This window comes from Drosophila simulans, chromosome 2R (assembly GCF_016746395.2).
Source record: "Drosophila simulans strain w501 chromosome 2R, Prin_Dsim_3.1, whole genome shotgun sequence".
Classification (NCBI taxonomy): Eukaryota; Metazoa; Arthropoda; class Insecta; order Diptera; family Drosophilidae; genus Drosophila; species Drosophila simulans.
In genome coordinates, this window is record NC_052521.2 from 11,049,411 (window position 1) to 11,074,921 (window position 25,511).

The 25,511-nt window shown below is 44.2% G+C and overlaps 2 protein-coding genes across 3 annotated transcripts; one reads left to right on the forward strand and one right to left on the reverse strand.

Annotated features, from left to right (window-relative positions):
- The first annotated feature begins 1,563 nt into the window (after nucleotides 1–1,563).
- LOC6734355 lies at nucleotides 1,564–19,386 on the forward strand. 2 transcript variants are annotated; one of them, XM_039291624.2, is made up of 5 exons: nucleotides 1,564–1,822; nucleotides 2,611–2,857; nucleotides 5,875–5,964; nucleotides 6,027–8,123; nucleotides 18,464–19,386. In XM_039291624.2, exons 2-5 carry the CDS (start codon nucleotides 2,816–2,818, stop codon nucleotides 18,680–18,682), a joined length of 2,448 nt encoding a protein of 815 aa, XP_039147558.1. In that variant the 5' UTR covers nucleotides 1,564–1,822; nucleotides 2,611–2,815; the 3' UTR covers nucleotides 18,683–19,386. The 2 variants fall into 2 exon arrangements, with proteins under 2 accessions (XP_039147558.1, XP_039147559.1); XM_039291625.2 differs by lacking the exon at nucleotides 1,564–1,822 and adding an exon at nucleotides 1,992–2,074.
- On the reverse strand, nucleotides 9,856–11,850 carry LOC6734356 (cytosol aminopeptidase). The gene has a single exon (XM_002081341.4). The coding sequence runs from the start codon at nucleotides 11,571–11,573 to the stop codon at nucleotides 9,990–9,992; it is 1,584 nt and encodes a 527-aa protein (XP_002081377.1). The 5' UTR covers nucleotides 11,574–11,850; the 3' UTR covers nucleotides 9,856–9,989.
- Nucleotides 19,387–25,511: the final 6,125 nt, after the last annotated feature.

The window sequence follows — 25,511 nt, forward strand, 5'->3', positions numbered from 1 at the left end:
CTGGAAGCGTTAACAGATCCACACATTTGGCCAGCAATTGTTGCCCCCGTTTCGGGCTCGAAGTCACTTTGTTAGTTGGTTAAACTTCCGCACAAATGCAGCCGAAGTCTGGAGGAGATCGAAATGGCAATGGAGATGGAGATGGAGCCGGGAGACGACAACGACGACGATGACTGCATCCGCAATGCAACTTTCTGTGTGAGATTTCCGCCTATTGCAGCTGCAACTGGCGACGCATCTGGTGGCCACATGGGGGTTTCCGGCCGGAGGGAGCGGCTCCTCCAACTTCTGGCGCATCTTCGGTGTCTGGATTTATTACGAGATTGCAAATCTCCACCGCGATTACAGCAATTATGTGGCTTTCGGTAGGAGGTTGGCACATTGCCCGAGGAACGTGCCCAGAGTTGTGGAATTAAAACTCGTCGTGGAGGGATTAAGAAAGTGATGACGAAAGCTCTGGTCATGAATAAGGTAAGATATAATAATATAGATAAAAATTATATATATTCATTATCAAGTTGTAAGCTAGCAATATACCCTCCCCTTGCTTAAATATCAAGTATACGCCCCTGGTCGCTTACATGGCTCTCCTCTAATAACTCAATTTCAACACCAGCAAAAACAAATGTGAAAGTGCCAAATGCCGCCTGCCCCCTCTCTTTTACTCCCCTGGTAACCACCAATCATAGCCAAAAATCCCCAATCGGCTCAGCATCTGGCCCAGGTTTCGATGCACTCGAGCAGATAGTCCGACCTCGGCACTCCAAGCCGCTTTAAAGTCCCACCATGGGTTGCAATAAAATAATATAAAATGAAATAAAGATAATTTGTCAGCTACTTCATTTGCGGCAGCGCGTGCGTGACTCGCGGTTGCCTGTTGCATAATATCTGCAGTTGAACTTTCCCAGGGGTTAGCACTCCCCTCCCCACCACCCGCCAATCCACCCATCCACACCAACCCAGGGGGATAAGTTCTTCCTATAAATCACATAATCAGGCTGGGCCAAGCCTTATAGGAAATGCGTGGCAGTGCATTTCACTTGTTGCCATTAATAAATTAATTATACAACCATGACGGCACTGAGCTCAGTTTTATCCCCAGTCGCACGCACACTAAGCCCTCGTAAAAAATAAAGAAAAATGCACGGAGATCAGCAACAGCAACAGCGAATATTGTGCAAATGTTGATGGTCAAAAGTTGGCTAACGCCTTGGCCAAAGCCATGGCCAAAAAAGCAGCTCGAAATGCAGCCAGCTAAAAGACAAATATCAAGTGAGTTATAGTTTCAATTTTGAAAAGTCGAAAATGGAATGCTCTATTTGAAAAATATATATATCAAATATAAGGATAGCTTTATTAAAATCTTAATCATTAGAATAGTTTATTTATATACAAAAATTTAACAATAAATATAGGTAAAATCATTTTTGGCTCGCAGCACCTGTCTAATTTCCATTTATCCGCACAGATTTGGAATGCAAATGAATTTCCCCGAATAAATTCCAAATTCGACTTCCTTCTGAGCGTTGCAAATTTAATCAGCAGCTTATTATGCCCCACACATACAAAAAAATGCACAAAAAAGAGGGAGGTGAAAAAAATATGGAAAATGCAATAGCAATACGCCAGACATGGCCGAGTCTTTTCGGCTGGCAAAGGAATGGGAAAATGGGAAAAGCGAGCCAACAACAAACCGGCTGTCTCCGTGAAAACTGCGCGGCACCGAACACACACAAAACTCAAGTGGCGCGAAAATTCGAGGCACAGTTGCAACAGCAGCGCGCAAGCGTGCGGTTTTCCTCCACAGTTTTTCCAGCCAAAAGTAAACAAGGCAAAGCGAAACGAAACGAAACGAAAACTCAAATTAAAAGTCGCATTAAATAAATGAGAAACGAACGAGGACTGCGACGAGCAAGTTTAAACAAAGCTCAAAGACAAAGTTGAATGAATATAGTCAAAGTTTGCTTTTCTCCGCAAAGGATATGAGAAAATCATTTTGCAAAAAAAAAATATATATATAAAGAGCTTGCATTACATTTAACCAAAGTGCTGGCTAACAAGGATATAATATACCGTATAATAAATTAAATAAAATAAACGCATCAAGTTAAACGTCAAGCAAATTAAGGATTATTTTACTGAATCCCAAAAGTGAAACTTATAAGTGAAACATCTAAGGACGAATAACAAAAACGATTAGTTAGACAGTTAAATTTGTTAAATTAGTTTTCATGATTGTTTTATCTTCCAAATCTCTTAGATTATAATAAAAAAGCATTTGCTAAAGAATATCAGAAAAAATTCCCATTCAACATAAATAAATCATTAGAAATTGATTAATTTGATTTTCTAAAAACAGCAATTTTAGAAATTGCAGTATACTATTTTTCTGGCTTGATAGATTATAGATAAAATAACTAATTTAACACAGCTTTTGCAGAGATGTTAGCTGTTTAAGTATCATATAATGATACTTGTTGACTAATTTGTCAATCATGTTATTTCATAATTATGGGAAAAGGTTAAAAACCGCTTATATGAGAATTTGAAAAGCACTTTTCGCAATTAGCTGCTGTGATAGCTAACCAAACCGAACGAATACTTTTCCAGGTCCGACAAACAATAAGGTTCAACGCTGAACAAACTCATTTACAATTTGTATTTAAAATACCAAGACGGCGAAAAACAACGTGGGAGAATAACAGAAATTTCAACAACAATTACAAATTGAGCTGCCACTTTTGTGGAAACGCGAAAAGTGCAACGTGCAACTTGACGCCTCATTTGCCCGAACTTCCGCCGACATCCAAGGAAAATGGAAATGGCTATCTGCGGCGGTGGCATCCCCACCTTAATGGTAAGTACATGGGGTCGGGTCGGGTCGGGTTCATCATTCTGAAATTTTAATATAAATAACCGACAACTGCAAGGGCCATCGAGGCGTGAAAACAACAAGCGCCGATGGAGAGACTTCGAGCGAAATTTCTGGGAAAAGTGTCGGCCTTCGATGCAGCGATTTTCATTTTGTGGCCAGGAAATGGACGAGCCCAGTCACTGCATATGGCGTAGTTCTTCTCTTCTCTTCCTGGCACACGCACATTTCGCAAGCAATTTATTTTCATTGCACTTGAACTTCAATTAGCCCGGAAACCAGCGAATACTGGCCAGACTTCGTTTAATTACCAGGCATTAAAATCATAAAGCGTATTTCAAAGTATCTTTGCTCAAAAATTCGTTACGCAACTGGCATTGATTGTTTGTGCTTTTTGGCCAAAAACGCTCTCCATTTTATGACCCTGGTCTTTATGAAGGCTCGCTGTGGTTATCTAACCGAATCGCCTTTGGAATCCATATCCAACTGCCGGGACGAAAGGAAAATGCACCAGCAGCATTTGCAATCGAAACTGGAAATTTGCAATTTAAGTGGTTGGAAAGAAAAAAAAAGTTTGCGACCATTGCTGGCATTTCTTTTGAGCCAAGTTTCCTTGTGGCCCAGGAAGCACTCGTATCCCCAGCACTTTCTAGACCCGTAAAGTCTTTTATGTGCATTGAACTTGACTTTGCCGCCGGTTTTTGGCCAGGGCAAAAAGACCAAACTGGTTCTAACTGCCACGGCCACTGCAGTTGGTAGCAACCCACGTTGCACCACCCACACCCACTTCTCACTGCCACATTTAACAATTAGCCCAAGCTGTGCCTTTTGCCTGCCTGCTCCCATTTCTTCTGCTGGCTCGACTCGCTCTCGGTCTTGGTCTTGGTCTGGAACTTGGTCTTGGCCCTGGGTCTTGGCCCACTCCACTCCACTGCACTCCACACCACTCGACTTCACTCGTCTGGGTGGCACGTTTTTCCGGCTTGTTGCATACAACAAGAGACGATGCCGTAAGCGCATATTGCAGCCAACAATTAAACAAACTTGTGGCCAAACAGCAATTACAGAAACCATTTAATGAAGCAACCTGCTCGACATGAAAGAAAGCGAACGAGAAGAACAATAAAGTCCAGAGGGAATGTGGCTGTATTGATTGGGTTAAAGACACGGCACTTCAAGGCAAAAAAAATTACAAATAAATGAAAACATAGAAAAATCCAAAACTTAATCAAATAAAACAAAAGATAGCGATTTAGTTTATATTAACACAAATCGAATTTCAGCAAAATAAATGCTTTTGCTACAACTAATTGGAGGCTGATACAAAAAACACCTTCTGTGTTTGCCCACAAAGTTGATTCCCTTGTAACTAAGAAGCCAGAAGATGATCAAAACTAATTGAATTGCTTTTACAAGTTTATCACCTCCATGCCATGCTGACTTTTATTATTGGTTATTTGTCTTGAAAAATAAACCGAGTGCAATAAAAAGCCAGTTCAGCACTTTTAAACTGCCAGTACAATAAATACAACTTGTAAACAGCTGTAAAACTCGAAAGCCAAATGGTAAAAACGTAATTTAATCAAACTTTAGCTCTCGCTTGCAAATATTACAGTTTCAATTTCCCAACTAATGTCAAAACAAACGAAAACTTTTAAAACGCCATGCAGATAGTAGTAGAAGTAGGAGTTGGAGTTGGAGTTTCGCTCCTTTTGCCTCTCTTAGCGGATCGTAAAGGAATTGTTAACTAGTTTTCGCAGCACTTCTAAGGCCATAAAATCCGACTGAACAAACTGAAACGAACGCAAATAGCAACAATTTTTATCGCTCCTTTCCATTGAATTTTCAAACGAATCCAGCGCGTGTCCCATCTGAAATGAAAAGACACTTTTGCCGGGCGGAAAAAAATAAAACGCAGAACCCAAGCCACCCAAAAATAAAAAGTGTTAAATAGAAAGCACATACAATTTTATGCAACCCAAGTGGGTGGCCAGAGGTTCAGCATTTTCCCACCATGCATATGGAAAATGCACTGCAGTTTTCAGGTTACTAGGCTCTAAAGGAGGGGGGGACTAGGGTCTAGAAGGGGCGCTGGGGGCGTGGCCGTTTGGCAGCATCGTTGGCGTTGCTAACTCCATAAAAATTCACTCAGGCGCAGTTTTAACGGCCGTTAAATGTTTACGCGGCTGCATTTTTAACGACCGTTGACAGTTCATTTGGGTTTGGCTCGATGGGCTTAGTTAAAGTATCCCCGTGGGGGGAACTTCACTATGTAGCCATTTACGAGTCTTACGGTATCTTAACACCTGATTTAGTTTGGTTAGTAAAATACCTCAGCCGCTCTCCTATCGCAATCCATCGCGAAATGTAAGTTAATAATACAGCTGGTCGAATTGCATCACTCACTGGCCAAAATCAATTCGATAGCCATAATTGGTCTTACGTAAAACGAGAGTGCCAGCAGAGCAATTGAAATCGCACATCAATGAGTTTAATGGCCATAAAAGCCAAGTTCAACCTGTTGACGTGAAAGTGGCGGCCGCCAGGCGAACTCCCAACAAACTTGGATCGCGAGGAGCGCGTGCTAAACTCGTTCCAATTGTTTATTTTTTCTGATATTTCTTTTCTTTCTCCTCATTTTTATTTCGCCAAGACCGCGAGAATCGAGCTGAGTTCAGGCCCCAGGTTCCACTGGAAGTTGAAGCTGCAGCTTCCGTCCAAATGGGGATTGGTGGTGGAAAGTGAAAGTGGGCAGACGACCAAAAAGCAGGTTGACGGACAGCTGGACATATTCGGATTATTTATGGGTCTGGGGCGGGCGTATATGTAAACCAAAGTTGGTTCAACCCTCGCAGATGGTCGTAAATTATTGTTTATGCTCAAGCCGCAAAGAAATGGCCAATAAAAGTGATCAATTGAACTCCACTTCAAAGTCTTAAATAAACTTGGAAGCTAATTAAGTACTGTGTTTTATACTAACTATTCTATTTTTACCTTTTCAGCTACTGATCCTGATTGCGATCCTAAGTTTGGGTCAAGCTGCAGATACCTGGCAGCGTTTACCATCCCTAGAAACGTTTTCCACATATGAGGTAAGCATTTAAAAGTTAAGACCCATAAATATTTAACTAAAACTTTATACAATTTTTTGCAGGACATGCAGCGTTACTTTGATCAGCGCAATTTCCGCAGCATGCGTCACATTGACAATCCCACGGGTGACACCTACTTGGCAGCCTTCAATCAGTACAATGAGCAAGTGGAGAATCAGTCACCAAAACGGATAAGCCAAGCCCACTCCAGGATCAAGCGCGAGCAACGCCAACTGCCCACGGCACCAAGAATGCTGCGTTTCGAACTGGCGGATGCCGTGGAGCCAAGTCCGGAACTTAAGCAAATCCTACGGCAATATCACGCCAGAGCCCTTAAGGAAAATCCCACTGCTGCGAGTCCAGCCAGTACCACTCAGGCACCGACTACTGCAGTTAGTTCCACCAAGGCCACAAAAGCCAAGTCCCGGAAACCACGTCGACAGAGGCGATCAGTTGTGGGTGCCCAGCAGCCGGCGGATTTTAAAGTTAAAATGATTCCTTTCGAAGAAACTGATGCTAGGGAACCCGATCCCATCACAGCTCAGCTGATCAAGAAGGCGCGCTCCCTGGATCTCCAGAGTCAGGCCACCAGATCTACTGACTTTCGCCAGGCTAAGCCCCAAGTGGCCAGGAAGCAGCCTATCCAGGTGAGGATTCGCAAGACAAAGCGCTCCAAGCGTTCAGCTCCGCAGATGATCAAGTTTGAGTTGGCCGATGCCAAGGCCATGCCCCAAAGATCCGGCAAACAAATGGTATCTGAAGCTGTACCCACTCTACTGACCATGGAGACCCAGAGGAATAAAACCCAAGCTCAGCAGCTGACCACACCCACTCCTCGCGTGGAGGACAATGATATACTCACTGGTGAAGCCACGGCGGAAACCAAACGCATGTATGTTTACAAAGAGGCTCCTGTCAGTTCTGGACATGTGAAGACAAAGAAATCCCTGAGCACTCTGCCCCATGAAGTGCAGAAGGTCATTAGCCAGCTGATGAAAGATGGATTGGGTGGCAAGGCGTATGTCAAGTATCTTCCTGCCCAGAAATCCGACTACGAACACTACAAAGCCAAATCCTTGTCCTATGGTGGCAAGCCTTTAGTTAACTATGTAAAGTACATCAATAAGCCGGCTGAACCAGCGGCATCTCCTCCTCCTGTCCAAGTGCACATCCAACCAGTTCCTGTGGTGGAGCAACTGCGCTATGTTTACAAGCCCCACTATGCAGCAGCTGCTCCTACAATAGCCCAACCCATTGTGGTTCAGGAGGCGCCAGCTCCCACAGCTGCAGTGGAGGAAGTGCATCACACCTACACCGCAGAGCTGGCACCGCCGCCCACGCAGAGTGTTGAAGTGGTTGTGCCTCAATTTAGACCTTCCAAGCCAGATCCTCTGCTGGCGGAAGCTCCCGCCATCTATGGGAAGCCCCAGGAGACCTACAACTCCTACGAGCTCCAGCCAGAGGCTTCTCCTTTGATCAAAATCGAGTACCACGCCCAGCCGGATAGCATCAATGAGCACTACAAACAGCTGCCCGAGTTCCAGCAACTGTCCACCCTTATTGGCAAGTCTCCGGACGATCAGATCCATGGCCTAACCTACCTCCTGGCCAAGGAGATGCAGGCCAAGCTGCAGAGGCAGGGCAAACAGCTGGTGGATCGCCCGCAGGACAGCACAGCTCCGATTCTCTTCCATCCCGGACAAGGCGCCTCCCCGGCACCTACTTTGAAAACCCTATTGGAGCACGGATCGCTTGGGGTTCAGCCGGGTCGATTAATTGGAATGGCCAAGACCAAGCAGTATGTGCCCATCATCGAGCCGGGCAACAACGATGTCAAGGAGCTGCCCACCGTTCCCAGCAGCGAGGCCTCCAAGCTGCCCACTCCGAGTTCCTACATCGACTACACCCACGGACATGGCCTATCCAACGGGTATGAAGGTGTCACCAATGCGGAGGAGCCGGTTACCACAGTAGAACATGTGGTGCACCATCCCACGGTGGCCACGCAGCTGCATCACCAGGTCCTACTCCCAAAGCCGCAGCACCACCACCATCAGCAGCAACACCACGGACTTGTGGCCACTGTCCTTCCGGCGGAACTGGACTCGGACAAGGGCGTGAATGGTCTGCACTTCGTACACAGCGATGAGGACAAGTCGGTGAGTGCGGATTGTAGATTTAGATGAGTGCAATTGGCCATCTTCAAGTTGAATTTCCTGTAACGAAAGTTTGTTAGATCAAAATAGTTTTTCTTGCTGAAAAACATGGCACATTATATAAAATTAATATATTTCATATGTGTATTTGGATATATATCAACAAATCTAGTATTTGCCATGTAAAATTCCCATTTTTAAACCCACCCGTTCGCAAAACATTTGCCAAGCAAATCAGTGGTTCGCCATGCGGAAGTTTCACTGTAACGACGTCGCCGGGTAATCCCCCGAATGCATTAAATTAAAGCATACCTTGGGGCGCTCAACAAAGGCTTAGCGCTCCACCGAAAGCGTGGCCCATTGATTGGCATAGGCAAAAACACAATCAGCATAAATAAGACGAGCTGGGGCGGCCACAAACAAACACGGTGCCAGACGGATAGACACTCCAATGCACGACACTGCGGCAGTCACAACAATGGAATCCCCTGCAGCAGTGGCTCCGCAAGGATTCCCTGCCCACCTGCACTTCGTGCTCCAGCCCGTCCTTGCAACCTTTTAAGCCCACCTTACCACCCTCCGGCTCGCCGCTCTGTGTGCAATTCAGTTTGATTGCCGATCCATGTCTCGCCGGTAATGCACTTAATCGAATAATTTTCAAGTTCGACAAGCATTTTCAATGTCGTTAGCCAGTCTCCTACCCCCTCGATTCAACCCAGCCCCTCGCCCGCCTTTCGATCCATCGTCTGGTACCTGGCAACACAGCCACAAAAGCAATGCAAACGACTTCGTCTTTCATTACTATATAGTGCTATCCATTCGACTGCAGTCTGCAAGTGCACAGAGAAAAACTGTGGAACTGTGCATTCAGATTGAATGTTCCAAATTTTATAGACAGGAAAATGGGAAAATTCTGTACTAAACATTCTTTGACAAAAGCCATCAATTCAGTTAATTTTACAGTCTCCCTCTTGCAAATCAGCCCATTTTGGTATATATATTATTTTCGTATGTTAGACTAACTAGATTAGATTAAATCTAAGCTGTTAGCCTTTCAAAAGACAAGTTCCTAAACTTTAGAATCCATATAACTTTATATATTTGAAAATTACCTCGTGAATGAAATCACTTCACACCCAGTTCATATATCACTTAATTTACTTCATGTTAAAAAACACATTATATTTTCCAAGTGTATGTGTGTCGGCCCAACATTTTGGGGCGCTGTCTGGACCAATTGATATAGATATATGGCGGCTGATACGGTATATATTCATTTGGCCAACCTCAAGCACTTGAAGCGTGTGCCTGGGAAATGCACTCCAGTCCACTCCACTCCGTTTCCACACGCGTCTCGGAATTAACATTTTCTTTCACTGGCGGAAAAACTTTCGCGCAGCTTGGGGTTTCCTGAATTTAATTTATCTGTATTTCCTTGGCGAACCAGAAGGCAAAGTCCCGGCCAATGGTGCGTCTTTGTGCGCAGCCAGGCAAAAGGCCACGAAAAGTGTCCTGAAAATGTGAAAATGCGAAATGAGCAGGGCGTGTGTACAGGAGTCACCAGACACTCCTGAGTTGGGGTGAAAAATGAAAAGAAAGTAAAGTAAAAGAATAGCAACGACATCGATACTCATATTAAAATCTAACTGTAGATTGATTTTATTGAAGCTTTAACAATGTTCAGTAATCTCTGCCAGTTAGCCTTTAATAGAATATATGAAATTATATGCCAAAATCACGCCGAAAATATTTGATTTACTTGAAAATATCAAACGAAATATAACACTTGGTCGAATGTGATTCGGCCACTGATCACTGCACTGATCACTGATCACACGGCAACAGAACCGCCTTAATCAGCTAAAGGGATTACTTCATCTCCGGACAGGCCATTTGGTAGACGAACTGAACAAGGGTTCGGGTGGGTCGCCCGGTCATGCGCTTCTTGGTTAGGTAGGGCACTAGTCCGTACTTGGTAAGGAGTCCAGTGCCACGGGTGTCAAGATGTGCCCAGTCCACGCAGGGCACAAGTTCATGAAGGATGGCCGCCGCCAGGCAGGAGGTGGCCAACCCCCGTCCATTGTTGCTCAGATCATAGGCGCGCTCGTCGGTGACCTGGCGCCTGTAGTATTGCCAGAGTGGCAGACGCCACACACGGTCACCGGAAATGGAGCCAGCTCGCTGGAACTGCTTCCAGATGTAGTGAGAGTTGGACCAGATGCCAGTGGCGCCACCACCGAAGGCCTTCTTCACACCCGTGTTAAGGGTAGCAATGTCCACCACCAACCTGGGCAGGTAGGTCTTCTGTCCGTAGAGCAGGGGATCCGATAGCACAACCACACCAGCCTTGTCCAGATCACGTATGGCCATTGACTTGCCATTGAGCAGGGTGACCACATCGCCTGGCTTAGCCGACATTCCTGAGGGCATGTTCTCGCACAACGGAATGATGCACGTCACATTGATGGGCAGCGACAGGGCGGCGATGCAGCGCATCATGGCCACACAGCAGGCGGCTGCGGACATGCTGCCCCGATACTCATCCATGCCTCTGCAAGGGCGCAGGTTGAGGGCACCAGAGTTGAAGGTGATGCCCTTGCCCACGAACAAAATGGGCTTGTCATCGGGCGCGGTGCCGCAGTAGCTCAGCTCCAGGAGCACTGGCGGCTCACAGCTGCCCTTGGCGATCATCAGAAAGGCATTCAGGCGCTGGGCCTCGATCCAGTCCATGGTGCGAACCTCCACGGTAATGCCGCAGGGACACAGGGCGTCCACGGCGGCCTGGGCAAACATGGTAGGCGTCATGCAGTTGGCGGGGGCATCGCTTAAGCGTCTCGCCAAATTCTGGGCCTCCGCCTTGAAGATGCCCCGAGTCCAGCCCTCGTGATCCGGCGACTCGAATAGCTCCAAGGTCGGCACCATCGGCATGTTCTTCTTGGACAGATTGTCCGGGAATCGCCAGACGGCCAGTTGGGAGCCCTCGGCCGCCTGCTCTGCGTAGTCCATGCCGTCCACCAAGACGTTGGTGATGCCCTGCTGCTGCAGGGATCTGGCACCTACGCCGGCCGCCACCCGAACGAACTCCATACCCTCGTCCAGCATTTCCAGTTCGTTGAAGCCGATGCCCTCCAGGCCCACGCCCACCACGGCAACGGCTGCGAATTCGGTGTCGATGTTGTGGAACACCTTGCCGCGACCCAGTCGTCCGTCCAACTTCGTTTCACAGATCGCCTTCATCAGCTTGCCTTGGACGCGCTGGTCAATCTTGTGGCCGGCGGGAGTCAGCTTGGGATCCTTGTCGCCTTCCTTCTGATAGAGGCCGACGACCACGCCTTTCGCCATCGTCTTGCCATCGCCGCAGGAGAATCTCACGCCAACACTGGACAGGACATGCGGTTTGCACAGGACACACGCGTTTTTCAACGAGCAGTGAATCTGACGTAGATTGTTCATCCTGATCGGCGGTTAGTTCTGCTTGGTTATATTCGGATATTTGAAAATCGGATGTGGGCTTTCAAAAAATCCCCTCGAACGCAAGTAATACTACAAGAATTTTGGGTGATTAAAACTAGTCCGTCTATTTCCACACTCAAAATTTTGTCGAAAAATCCGAAACGAAAAAAAGAAGGAGAAAGTTTTAACTATCTTGGACAAAAAAAAAAAAACGAAAAATTTTTCTGGGGACTTTTTTAAAAACGATCTGTTCTTTACCGGCGTACTAATAAAATGAAACTAAACATATTGGGGCTTGAGAACTTGGGAAACCAACTGACAGTAGAGTTTCAAGGAGTACTTGATTCGAATATATTTGAACAATCTGCGTAAAACATTGTTCATAAACGTGAAAGAGACTTTGGGCCGCTTTATATTATAATCTAAAGTAGCCAATATTGGATTTATATAAAGATTGGTTTCTTAACTTTAAGTGCACACAAATAGGTTTCATATTTACGTAAACTAAATTGCAATGCAATGGCAAACAACTTTCGAGTAAACAAAATACTCGTACAAGAGCCATCGAAAAGCTTTTCGTCTGAGTAGAGTGTTAACGTGCAGTATACAAAATGCAATTGCCACAAAAGAGGCCAAAAGGAGCACTTTCCCGGCAACTGGCATTGCCATTCCTTAACTCCATTCTGTCGCTCCATTCTGCCAATCTACTTAAAATTGTTTTCGAGCTGAATTTTATTTTGCTGAGCGCAGCAGCACTTTTATTAGACTCTCAATCGCCGAGAGTTCGCTGGGTGGGCGGGTTAAGCTGATTACATTTTATTTATTGGCGTCAACGAATTGCAATGGGGGGAGATATCCCCCCTGGCTGGCTCCACTCGGATCTCGGATTTGGGGATCTCGACTTTGGCGTTAATGCGCATTAGGTCGGTTGCCTGGCCAAGCAGCGGGTGCAGCGGCAGCTACCAGAAAACAAGGACTCCAAACTGGCCAGCAAAACGGGGAGCGCTGGTGCCGAAACACACACACATTGTTTTACTGCCGTTTAGCATGATTTTTAATAGGCTTTCGCCTTGTCCCTGTCCGAGTTGTTGGACTTGTCGTCATCGGACTAAGCCCCATTGCCCGCCGGTCGGTTGGTTGGTTGCTCGGTTGGTCTGGTTGTTAAACCCCCAAAAACGCCGCCTGATGGCCATGATGGTCATGATGGCCATGATGATGGGCCAGCAGCAAGGGGAAGCCCAGACATTGTCCTACTCCTGCTCCTGGTCTGTCCATACTGTCCGTCCGTCTCTGACAGGCAAACGACACTTGTTAGGCTCAGGTTTTGGGTGGAGGTTAGGCCGCTTTCGGTCCAGATGGAGTGGCCAAAAGGAGCAGCAGCACGAGCTGATGGGCTGGGCCAACATGCCGTTGCAATGCCCGTCATGGGACTTGTTTGACGGCATCTGCCGCTCCTTCTAACGTGTGCGAACATGGTCAGATTTTTCGGGCATTTGTCATTTTATTGTGGTCGAAATGGTCGGTAATGGTCGTCACTCAGGCTCTCAAGCGCTGTACAGTGGCATCTCTATAGCACGAACTTTTCCAAGAGTGCCTAAGTTTTTACATCGCTTAGAAACTGGAATTTCTATTGATTGAATGGCTTTATTGGTATCATAAATGTTTTATCTGTTCAGTCATCATTTGTAAGTTTAGACATTTAATTAAACATTCCTTTTTTTTTAATTTAATAAGCATGTTTTTACTATCGCTGCATTTTATCCACGCTCCACTGTATTATCCTTGCGCTTGTTTGTGTGCGTGCTTGCCATCTGCAGGTGCAATATTTTCTGGTTCCCACTCACATATTTTAATTTCATTTTTATTTCAACCCTTTTGCTGTTGCTGTTGCCTGTTTTCCTTGGCCTTCTTCTTTTTACGGCCAAATGTGGGGGTGGGGCACAACATATTTTTGCAAGTGTTGAAAAGAGGTTGCCAGGGATTTAAGTTTTATTTAATGGAGCCCCTCAACATATGTTTCGGGATTATAAGTTCGGTTCGGTTTGCTTCTGTTCAGGCTTGCGAATCACTCGACAAAAGGGTTCTTACATTACCCCCAAAAGGTTGGATCCCCCGAAAAATCCCCTTGGCATGTGTTGCTAATGTGCTCCGAGTGCCTTTGTCCTGCAATTGATGGGTTTCCAGTGTGTGTGCGAGAGTGTTTCTATTAAAGAAACTTGCAGGGCATGGAGCCAGCCGAACGTTAAACAAGGCATCCGAAATTGGTGTCGATTTCCCTGGGCCTGCAGCTTCAGCACATCTGACCCGATGGTTGACTTTAAATTAGCTTCACTTCATTCGCCACCCATAATAAACCACAGCCACCCGACTGCAACTACAACCACAAGGACAGCTAATATTCCAGCCCTCTAGGAGGGCAAAAACTACATGTAGCCAGCTCCATCCTATTCCTATTCGTATTCCTATTCCTATTCCTATTCCAATGATGTTTGCAACGTATTGACAGTCACATTCGCATAAAAATCACGTAGTTTGACATTTTTCTTGCTGCTCTGCCATTTCGTTAGAAGGATTTTTTTTCTTCTTCAGCTGCCGCTCCAGCAGGTCCGTTTCGATGCTCCGGGATAACAAGGCTGCAGGAGTGGGACAGCAGCAGGAGTTCCAGGAGCAGCAGCTGTCACGCAATCAGCCCAAGAGTAGAGCCAACAAACTGATAACTCAATTTTGGTTAGAGACGCCACAGCTCGAAAAATGAAAATTGCTAACAAGCGAGCCATAAAAACTGTGGGTGGCTGGCTGCATGGTGGTTGCATTTAAAATTTTTGCCAACATTTTCCGGCACTCTCCGGAAAATTATACAACACTTTTCGCTGGAGGTCTAATCATCGTCCTGTATCCACACACACACCCCGTCTATCTCCGTCGCTCACCGATTTTTTGGGATCTCGAGCTGCAGCGGTGGTCATAATTGCGTGGCCAAAAAGTTTCATCGTCGTCGGAAGGCAGTGGCAATTGTGTCAATGGCTGCCGTGTGGCATCAACGAGCCCAGGACATCCATTTGCCTGACGAACGCTGTTGAACACGTTCCACTTGATGGGGGATTTTCACACTCCCATTCTCCGATTCGGCTCCGGCTCGAAGGACGAAAAGTCCAGGACCCCGGATCCCGTGCTCCGAATCCCACCCACTTGGCACATGGCATTGAAGCAGCTCCGAACGCATTACATTGTAAAATTGGTTTTTGTAAATTGTTTGGACACAACATTTATTTCCATTTAAATGCGATTTGGCCCGACTCGCTTGTGCTGACCATCCTCCTCCTCCGCATCCCGGCACTTGTTCAATTTTAAATGAGCATGCAGCTGCAACAGCCACTGCCACTGCCAGTGCCACATTCCCCTGATCCGGATGCCCATGTCCCATGCCCTCGTCCGTTACCCAGACTCCCAATCTCGGCCAGTGTCCCTTGAGGTTTTCGGGCATTCGGTACGAGGTGTTTGCAGCGCTTAAGCGAATTGTGTGAATAATAAACGCAACACACTGGGGCCACTGGCATCGGGCATCGAAATCGGGGGTGGGCGAAATCAGGGCGTGGCTAGAGTCCTGGGCGGCTTTAGTTACCCAACAAGGATTAGTGTTATGGCACTGCTGGGGATGGAGCTGAAGCTGCTGCTGGAGCTGGAGCAAGGAGCTCGGAGGAATCCTTTCCGGCTGAGTGCAAATCATGAGCTAATTGAAGAGGGTAGCTAACGCAACGATTTGAATGGCTAAGAACGAGATTAAGTGGGGTCTCAACAGACTGGAGTCATGTGGAAGCCTAATACCGTAAAATCTAATGCTGTCTGCAATGCAATTTGGTATTATATAATTTATCCCAATGCCTATGGAAGACCTACAATTTTAAAGTAACCCTGCGCTGGCTTAAGGTTTTTAATAAGTTACCCTTTTTAAGAGAATTACTTTTTGAAAATAGGATTCGTTAGACTTCATTTATTAATAATTCTTATTTATTTATGGTAGAAATTTAGATATTAATATAAGGAATTTCACTCGTTTTTATGACGAAAAAAAACAATATAGTAAGATTTTTCCTTCAAAAATTCAAACTGAAGTAATGATATTCAGGAATTTTGATTTGTTTTATAATTTATGAGGTAGTTTACTGGTTTTCCCATAATTTGCGACCATGCCATCATTATTTTTCATTGACACCCCGTGGGCATAATAATTGTCAGTGGATGGTCAACTTTTCTTGATGTTTCAACCGCAAAAACCTGACAGGCAAACAACAAATCGAATTAGGTGGAAAATCACAATAAAATCCAGTCACACAATGATTTCAGCCACGCCCACAGATAATGAACATCCGAACGCCCTGGGCCCGCAAGGGTTAACCGCAAGGGCAGTGGCTGGTGCTGGAGCTGGGGCTAGGGAAGGTTAAGGCCAGGCCAATGCCGCAGGACAAACAAAAGGCAAAAACATTTTAATGAGCGCAGATGAGATGACAAAGCCACGGGGAAAACTGGCAAGGGGATGGTAAATGAAAAAGGGTATGGGGTCAGGGAATAACAATGCTGATTACATGCAAATTAAAAGAAATAAAAGTCAGCCAAACGCCTTGGATGTCCGATGTCAAAGCATTTTCCTTTTGGCCAAAAAGAAGTGGAGGCGTTGGCACTAAAAAGTGGAAGTGGGCGGCGGTGGCCCCAAAGTGCGCATTAAGTTACCAATGGCTTATTGCTTTTTGCGATGAAAGAAAGTTGGAGCTGCTCGGCATGTCAATTTGGACATACCTCGGCCATCCGATCGCTCACTCTAAGCGCAACTAAACGAACTCACGTATTTTGGCCAGCAATTGCATTTCGCACTCGACTTCGCTGCACACAATTCGCTAAAAGCCAGCGCCAGTGGAAACGTGTTAAATGCAAAAAAGTGTCCATGCAATCCGGCTGCAATAAACTTGGCTCGCAGTGCCACTTTTGTCATATTTGGCCAGCCATCTATCTATCTATTTATCCATCCATCGCAATCTGATGGAGATGGGGCGCACAAAAAAATTGCCCACGTCATCGGAAAAAAGGGTCCAGTTCAATATGGCACGTGATCTGATTCGGATTCCACTTGGCTGGCTCTTTATACACATTTTTTTCCCAGGCTAAAACTTGCCCATTACATTCCCTATACCGCCCAAACATGTTTCATCTGCATTGTAATTATGTGTGTTCGCTTTAATCAAGCCAACTGGTAATGAAATTCCAAATTGCACAGCCTTGCAGTACAGTGTTGTATAAGTATATATATCTCGTCTGGACTGTATCCACAAATTTGCATACCCATCCGCTGCGGCGCTTCATTTTGTATTTTCATCGTACACTATAGATATCTATGAACATTTTTCCCGGTTCCTAATGAAGCTCTTAGCATCGCAGAAATATTTTTTGCCTTTCATCCGGCGATGAGGGAGATTGCAAATGTTGGCAAATTGCTGGTGCAAAAAATTTATTAATTATGTTTGTGGCGTTAACGTTAGGAAGTGGGTGGTGGGGTGGTAGGGGAATGCAATCAAATCGAGTTCTTTACTCGTCGAAAAACTCCGTAAAACAAATGTCAATCAGGCTTGCGATCAAAAGAAAGCAATCTCGCTAGGTCTAAGCATTTGGCAAAGCCCGGGAAACTTTTGTTCTGTCACAGGGAATAACATTTCCATCAGTAAGTAAAATCTAGTCAACAATGTAACTTAATTAAACTTAATTTACAACTCATTAACATATCAAAAAGTTTGCCACGCCCCCCGCCCTTCGAGCGCACAATTCTTGGGCCAGGCCATAAAAACCGCAGAAGCAGCCCAAAACATGTAGCGAAAGTTGGCAACAATTGTCGTCGGGTTTCAGGATCCCCAAAACATTTGAATGAGCGGAAACGGAAACGCACACTCACAGTCAGATTTACACTCACACCCACAATCACACTCACACGCACAGCCGCGAACACACATCCGCTTGCTTATTTTATTTTCATCTGGCTGAAATGCGAAATACTTACAATAAAAAGGCAAAACCAAAATTGTTCAGGACACAACAAAACGACAGCTCTCCTTCCTGCATACAGAATGCCACAGATTTTGAGGGGGTTCGATAGGGGATCTCGGGGACTGGTCTCGTATATTGTTGCAAATTTCATTACGATACAATTTACAATCGCATGCATAACAAACCGAGCCGTGCGACTGACAGACCACCTCGTGGCTCCCACTCCGCCACCACATCCCAATCCCAATCATCACCAGCTCCAGCTACCGAAATCTGCCAAGACCCAATTCTGCTTTTGCACTCAATAGACGCAAGTTGGGCACTGCGAATACCCTTTTAGGTAGAGGTGTAACTAAATATTCGATACACTATCTCAACGAGCAATAGGGAAACACTCATATATTTAAATCATATGTTATTTTTTCTTTATATTCTCTATTATAAATATGCTTTTATGCTAAATGTCAAGTAAATATATTTATTTAAATTTTTGAAGAATAACAAACAGCTTCATATGCCCAGCGTAGCGCAGGGTGCAAAAGCTTTCAATCACAAAATTGTCTTATACGCTGGCTGTTACTTAAGCTACAGTTGTCACGGCGCTTCTTCCGGTTGTCGCGCCCAGTCCTCACTGTACATGACAGTCTGCTTAATGCATTTTGCATCGCATACTTTTCAGCATGCGCACGAATTCCCCAATTGCAGCAGTGTGTGGAATGTGCATATCGTTGTCGGAGGCGGGAAAAAGCGATTGCAGCTGAAACCCTTAGCTGAATTCTACTTATCGGTTTACTGAACAATCTATGCAAACACATAACTAATCCCCCGATTGTGATACCCCCCCTCTGATTTCGTTGCAGCTGCAGCAGTACGCCTCAAAGTATGCGTTCGGTTATCGCATACGTGATTTCCATACCGGCAACGATTTTGGCCACAAGCAGAATCGTGATCTCCACGGCGTGACACGCGGCCAGTACCACATCCTTTTGCCGGACGGAAGGATCCAGAACGTCATCTACCACGCCGACGACACGGGCTTCCATGCGGATGTCAGCTTCGAAGGCGCCACGAAGCATTGAAACTGGTCTACAAACGGGCCCAATGTGCAATCTAAGCTAGGTTATCCATAAGGTTCACTTCCAGAAAACAAAAAGTACATACATATGTGCAACAGGACACCATGAGGTGTCTGTTAATTGAAGGCTATTTATTTGCAAAAGAAGCCTTACTCATTAACTCATCGAAATGCTCTTAACTTGGCTAAAGATTCTCGCAGGTGATGCGAAAAAGTTAGGTAGCCATTGCTCAAAACCATTCATTTCAATTACATTTAGCTTAAGTTTAAACTATTTTTAAGAGAATTACTTCATTACCAAATAAGCAACTATGATTTCTTAAATATTAACAGATTGAGAACTTTCCAAAATTATGCCCTTTTATAGTAAGAATCCAAAACTGTTAACTCTTTCTAAGGTAACTTTGTATAGACTTAAAGTTTCGTGGAATTCCAAGCATTCTTCAAATTCAATGAAAAAGCATACGCCCCAGAAATGGCCACTCATTGTTTTATTGTTCAACTAAATACCAAATAGTGACATTCTACAATTCTCCGTTCTTGTTCAAATGCTATCATAGATACTGTGTGATTTCCATCTCATTTGCGATTGCTCGAGTCGAGCATTAAAATTAGTATAAGCCCATGAAAAATGTATTTGAAATTAGGAAGCCAGTGCAATAGACAATATGTTTAATTGATGTGCAATAAAGTGAAATCAATAAATTACTGACAGCCTGCGTGAACGGAGGTCTCTGACAAATTGAGCAACTTTCAGCAAGGCGAAAATGCGAAATGACCCGACGGACACCGATTCGAATCGATTTGATTCGAGGCGAGCGCTTTCGAATAATCGAATAGTACTCAATTGGCAGATGCGCCAGTCTGCTGCAATCGCCTTTTCTTCCATAATTGACTTTTAAATGCTCGTTATTGTGCGTTTAACGCACAACCTGAGCAATTATTCCAGCCTTGCCGGTGACCTTTCACTTCCGCTTGGCCTTTTATGCGATTGGTTTTTGTTTCCCACACTCAGCATAATAATAAACAATTTAAATTAGTTTTGGGAATATCGGCCTTGCAGAGCCTTTGGCTTTTATCTATATATGCAAATTATTACTGAGATTCTTGTACTCAATTGCGATTTTCATTCAATTTATATTGCCACTTTAATGGTTTTCCCATTTTTTATGAATTCCAAAGTGGGGCAGGCAATGAATGCATTATTCTTGGATTTTACAAGCTAGTTCCTTTTGCTTTTACTAGCCACTTAATCACCAGTTAGTTAGAATTTTATTTCAGTGATTTCTATGTAAATATCAATTAGTCAAAAGGTGAACAGCACATAAAATGGAATATTTTTCCCAGTGCAGGCACTTCTGCGCCAAGAGTACCAAACAATTTGATCTACTCCAAGTCTTGTTTTGGCCTTAATTAAAATTGTAGCAAATTTCTTCTTGCGATCTTCGCCCATCCGTTAACCATTAACCATTTATCATCGGCGAAGGTCAAGGTGTTTCTGCTGCCTGCTCCTCTCGACGATTTGTATTGCTTGTACTCCAAAAATTGTAGTTTAATTAATTTGCCTGCTTGGAAAATCGATCGATCGCATTGGCTTTTATGCCCCATCATCATCAGCATCGCCATCATCGCCGTGACGTACTTGGCCCGAGAGTCCGGGCCAATGGCTTCCAGTTTCGATGTCATCGCAGATACAGAAATATGCATGAAACCATAAAAAAAAGTAGGAAAAATACCACAGATCGAGAATCGCAATCACATGTGGCTCTGCTACCATTTAAAGTTCAATGTTGCCAGCAATTGTAGAAACAAATTTCAGAGTCGCTTACTTCTGTTGCTGGCTTGTTGCTGTCTTGGCCAATTTGTTGCCACTTTCCGACTCCGCACCTTAAAATTGCTTTTGGCATTATTCTCTGTATTTGTTCTGCTGCCTTTGGCTTTGGATTTTTGCATCTCTGCGTTTGTTATGTTTTTGGTTTTTGTTTTTAAGGTTTCTCGGCCTCTCATGACGAACTCATGCAGAGCTCATTAACTAATTTAAGTGGCGGCTGGCCCAAAACACTGAGGCGAATAAGTCTTCTCATGGTGCGGAAAATCGTAAGAAATATTTATGGTTTCATTGGAAAAAAATTGCAACCGCTAATACTGAATAATTTATGAAGCTCGGCAAGAAATCCAGCAAAGAATTTCTAATTAAGTCTTTAGAAGAGGAGTGGCTCTATATTGAATCCGCCACCTTTTTGTTCCCACTGTGACATAAGCCATTTGGAACATGATCTTTTTGGCGTTTTTAATTTCCGATAGTTTAATTGTTTTGACATTAAAAAGTATGAAGATGATTTGTTTTCGGCTTTCAAAACCATACGTTCTCCTTTTGACGTACATACGTATTTTTGGAGCTTGAACGGGCTGCCCAAGTTGGCACTCGTATCTTACCAACTTTTGATTGACATTAATTGCCAACGCGACCAGGCCAAGAGATGCACACGTCACTCAGCTCACTGCACTTCTTATGAGTTTTGTGAGCACTTTTTTGTAAGGTCTCTTGGTTGGTTTTTGTTTTTCTCTTGGTAATTAAGCAATTCGCGAGTTAATTAAAACTAAAGTACAGAAGAATGCACAATTTTGACAAGATTTATGTGGGCTGACCTCAAAAGTTGCGGTTTGAATTCGGTGGGGCAATCCATGAGAACGAAGTGCATTATAATTATGGTATTATATATAAATCAGCGCATTAGGCGTGGCAAAAAAATGAAGAAGAAAAACCATAATCCACGCCCTCGCAACTCCAAAACCCTGAGACCAAGCCCATTCTCAGGCTGCATGTGAAGCCAAAAAAAAAAATGGAAAAAAAGTGAAAAACGGCGAAGGAGCAGCGAAGTTGAAGTTTTCGGCGACGATAATAAAATCCCATTTAAGTTTGACGATAAGTTTTGACCATTAGTCGCTTGCCAGGGGCTGTGGGGTCTGTCATTGCAAGTTAAATGCCTTGGATTTCCCGCCGCTTTTCTTCTGCCTTTTCCCATTTTTTTTTTTATTTTTTGTACCACCAAGTTATGGAGCCAACTTCGGTGGGCTCACATTGCAATTGATAAGCAACTTAGGGGCGTGGCTAATGCCCTGCCAAAACTTGGCCGAAATTCATCGCCCACTGTATTTGATATATATCCGGGTGGCATTTATCTGCTGCTGATCAAAATGTGTGAAAATTTGGCAGCGAAAATTTGGCTCAGCCATTTGTGGCATTTTTTTAATGGAAAGAGGATCAGCATATTAATGCAGTTTGGCAGGAAATTTCCCTAATATGAAGTGCCTCATTTTAAATGAGAATGCTTGATTTTATTTCAATACAATCACTAAAAAAGCTGAGTATGTTAACATATTTTATACTTGAAATTATAATAATTATTACTTTTGGCTTAGTATTTCATTGTGAAGACTTTAAAGCTTGTGCATTTAAGTGAATAATGAAATACAGACTCTATTAGGGAAACGTACCTTAAAAAAGTTCCAGGGAATGGCATCAATTGATTAACCTGATTCGGAGCGCATTTAATTGACTACAAGTTAATGCCACTGCTCGTTGGACATGTGTCTCAATCAGCTTCGTCCTTGTTCCGATGTCCCTCGTCCTCTGTCCCCCGTTTCCGCTTAACTTGTTCGCCGTCTGCTGCAGTCAGCCAGATGCCGAATGGACTGCAGGTGCCACCCACCCACAGAGTTGCCGGAATGAATCCGTATCTGTTGTTGAGCTTTTGTATCCGTGCTCCGGAGAAAACACGTAAACAAGTCAACGCAGGTTACGGCTCAATCGCTCAAGATCTCGGGATGTAACCCAGAGGGAAACTGAAGCTGAAGCTGAAGCTGAGGGATTTTTTTCCCTCCTTTGGCTGACTAAATAAAAATTAACAAGGATAAATGATGCGAGCAGGCAGGCGATGTCAGGGAATGCTGGTAATTGTCTAGCTGCCAGAGTTGCCATCCTCCATTGTAACGCAGTGTTTTTGCGTGTGGGTGGGTGGGCGTAAATTGATTAAATGCAAAATTGGAATATGCAAATGCAACCCCACACACACTGACAATGGGCGTGGCCAGGGGGCGGTTGACTTGGTCTGAGATGTGATTTATGTTAGGTGCAAAGTTTTCCACAACTTTTTTCTGCCTCGAATTCATTCTTCTTTTCTCAGCTTTTATGTTTTTTCTGTTTTCTTTTTCTTTTCTGTGTGTTTTTTTTTTTTTGAGGGTGCAATGAACGCAAGTGCAGAAGATGACGATGACAATGAGGATGCACCAGTTGGGGAAGGTGTGAACGCAGAAAAAATTCGCTTAATTTGTCTAAAGAAAAGCCAAGAGCATGAAAATTTCCATTAAGAAAAATGGTGGCAAGTGTGGCAAGTGACAGGGAAAGCTCGACTTTAGCCCCAAGATTGTTGCAGGAGCAGCAGGAGTAGCAGCAGCCTCGCTGGAAAAACTTATCACAGTTGCTCGCTGGAATAATGAGAGCAATCAACAGGAAACTCCGGCAAAGAGATCAAATCAAATCAGAAGGAAGTGCCAAAAGGAGATGGCCGTAATGAAAGCAATCAAAGAAGCCGTTAGCAAACTTTCAGGCGATCATTACACTACAAGTTTTTAATGAGCACAGCAGAAATTAATACGAGCAGAAACAGTACAAAAAAAAAATTAAGAAATATATTATTCAAATCATTTTACCAGCACCTCGAATGCCAGTTAGAAAATCGATGATCGTGGGGAAATGCCAAGCGAATCGGACGACATTTGATGCGCCTTCACCGCGAGTCTATCAAAAAACTCCATTTATTCCATCAGAAGTCCAAGACATTTAGTCTATAAATAGCAAATGGTAAAAAACGCGCCTCCGCGCCGAAATAAATGCAAATCATCCGTCTGGACTCAAAACTGGAAAATAAAACAAAGATCGCCGCGTTTTCGACCACTTCTCACACCAAATTCAGAGGGCCACCTCAAGTTGCCAACATCAAGTTGCCGCTGCAACAAAAACACCGCGCTTAGTTGCAACAATGGTCGCGACAACAATAACAATGCCAGCGATGGCAGCAGCAGCAGCAGCAACATCCAATGCTGGTGGCAATAAAATGCGGCAATTACATAGTTGGCTATTCTAATTCACTCATTTTTAGCTTGAAAAAGGTGCGCCTGGCTGGGGCTATTGGAATTTATTTTGGTTCTACAGCAACTGCAACACTAAAAGCTGCAACAGCAGCAGCGGCAGCAACAACGTGCAACAAGCATCAACAGGTGATTCGCCTGAATGTTGCACGAAATGGGCAAAACAAATTCGAGGAAAAAATCATCTTAAATGCTTCTGCCGAGGAATTTGAGTCTGTTCTTTTAAATGTTAATTTTTTTTATTTCGTCTTCCACTTGCCTGCAACAATTCAATAAAGTTTAAAATGTCAACAGCTGGGCGACAGAAACGAGAGAAAAAAATAAGTGAAATAATGCACAAATGGCTATTGAAGCCCACGAAAATGTTTGACTAAGTTTTGCTTCCGTTTCGCTTTGCTTTGGGGCTCTCGAGTGTCCACTTGATGAATTAAGCGGGAAATTTGCAAAACTTTATTACTTTGGACGTTTTGAAAAATGATCGAAAAGCCGAAGAAACCGAGACTGCAACGGTGGCAACAGCTGCCCGAGAGGCAATGACAGCGAAACAAAAGTTGCCCAATTGATGTCAAGTTATTGTTGAACGAATCAAAAGGGAATTTTCAGCGCGGCCTGCACTTGGGCGCCATTATATAATATCAAATTCGCCCCATCACACTGCTCTAATTACATTTTAAGTCGAAATCCTTTCGTAATCGCAGCTACCAACGATTGCACTTGATTTCGAGTGCGGCTCAAAAGAAATTTCAATTTGCCCCCAGAGTGTGCGATATGGGGAACAATCCCAACAATCCGAACAATCGGACCAGTTGGTAGTTAACAGTTGCCAGTTGGCCCCGATTGTCGGCGGGTATTATGTTGTTAAGACATCGTTTTGACAGTACGTTCGCCTCCGCGTGAAGAAGACCGTTTGAGATACACACACACACACACACGCGCGCACTTGTGTATCCACAGCTCAAGTGTCACGGAAATCTAAAGTTAAAAGTAACCAAAAGTTGTTCAATTACTTTTCACAGCGGTCCATTGAAGATTGGCAGCAGGTGTAAGCGGCGCTGATAGAGGTAACACATTTTGTAGGCCAACTTAGGTACACGAAATGTTACCTTGGCAAATGGGTACCAAAGTAAGATACTGAGCATAAGATATTAAATTATCTTTAAGATTGCATCTATTGCAAACTAATACCATTTCCATTACCATTGAAAATCGAATATAAAAAATATAATATTATATTAATAATTGGTAATATGAATTCGATTTTGGTACGAGTTTTTCGCATCACTGATTATAAGACGAGCTGAATGTAAGTGTAGCTATTTTCGATTGGTTGCTCCCCATAATAATTTCAATATCTAATTTTAATATCGCACGCACGCACACATCGCCACCTCGCAAGTGGTCAATAAAAATGTGAAGAAACTCTGAAATCAGTCATCGGAAATAGATTGCTTTTAATTGTTATTTAATCTCGGCTCGTACAGATACATTCAAGGTTAATTGGTTATGGGATGGGATTTGAGGCCTGACGGAAGAAAAGGAGCCATGAGGTTGATGTTGGTAGGAATAGGAAGGAGGAAGTTGGCCCAAAGGCACTCGACACGTCTGCCAGCCTTGTGCAATGGCCAATGGATGAGTTTCGGGGCCTCGGCTACGGATCTTTGGCATGAGCCTCACGTCATGGA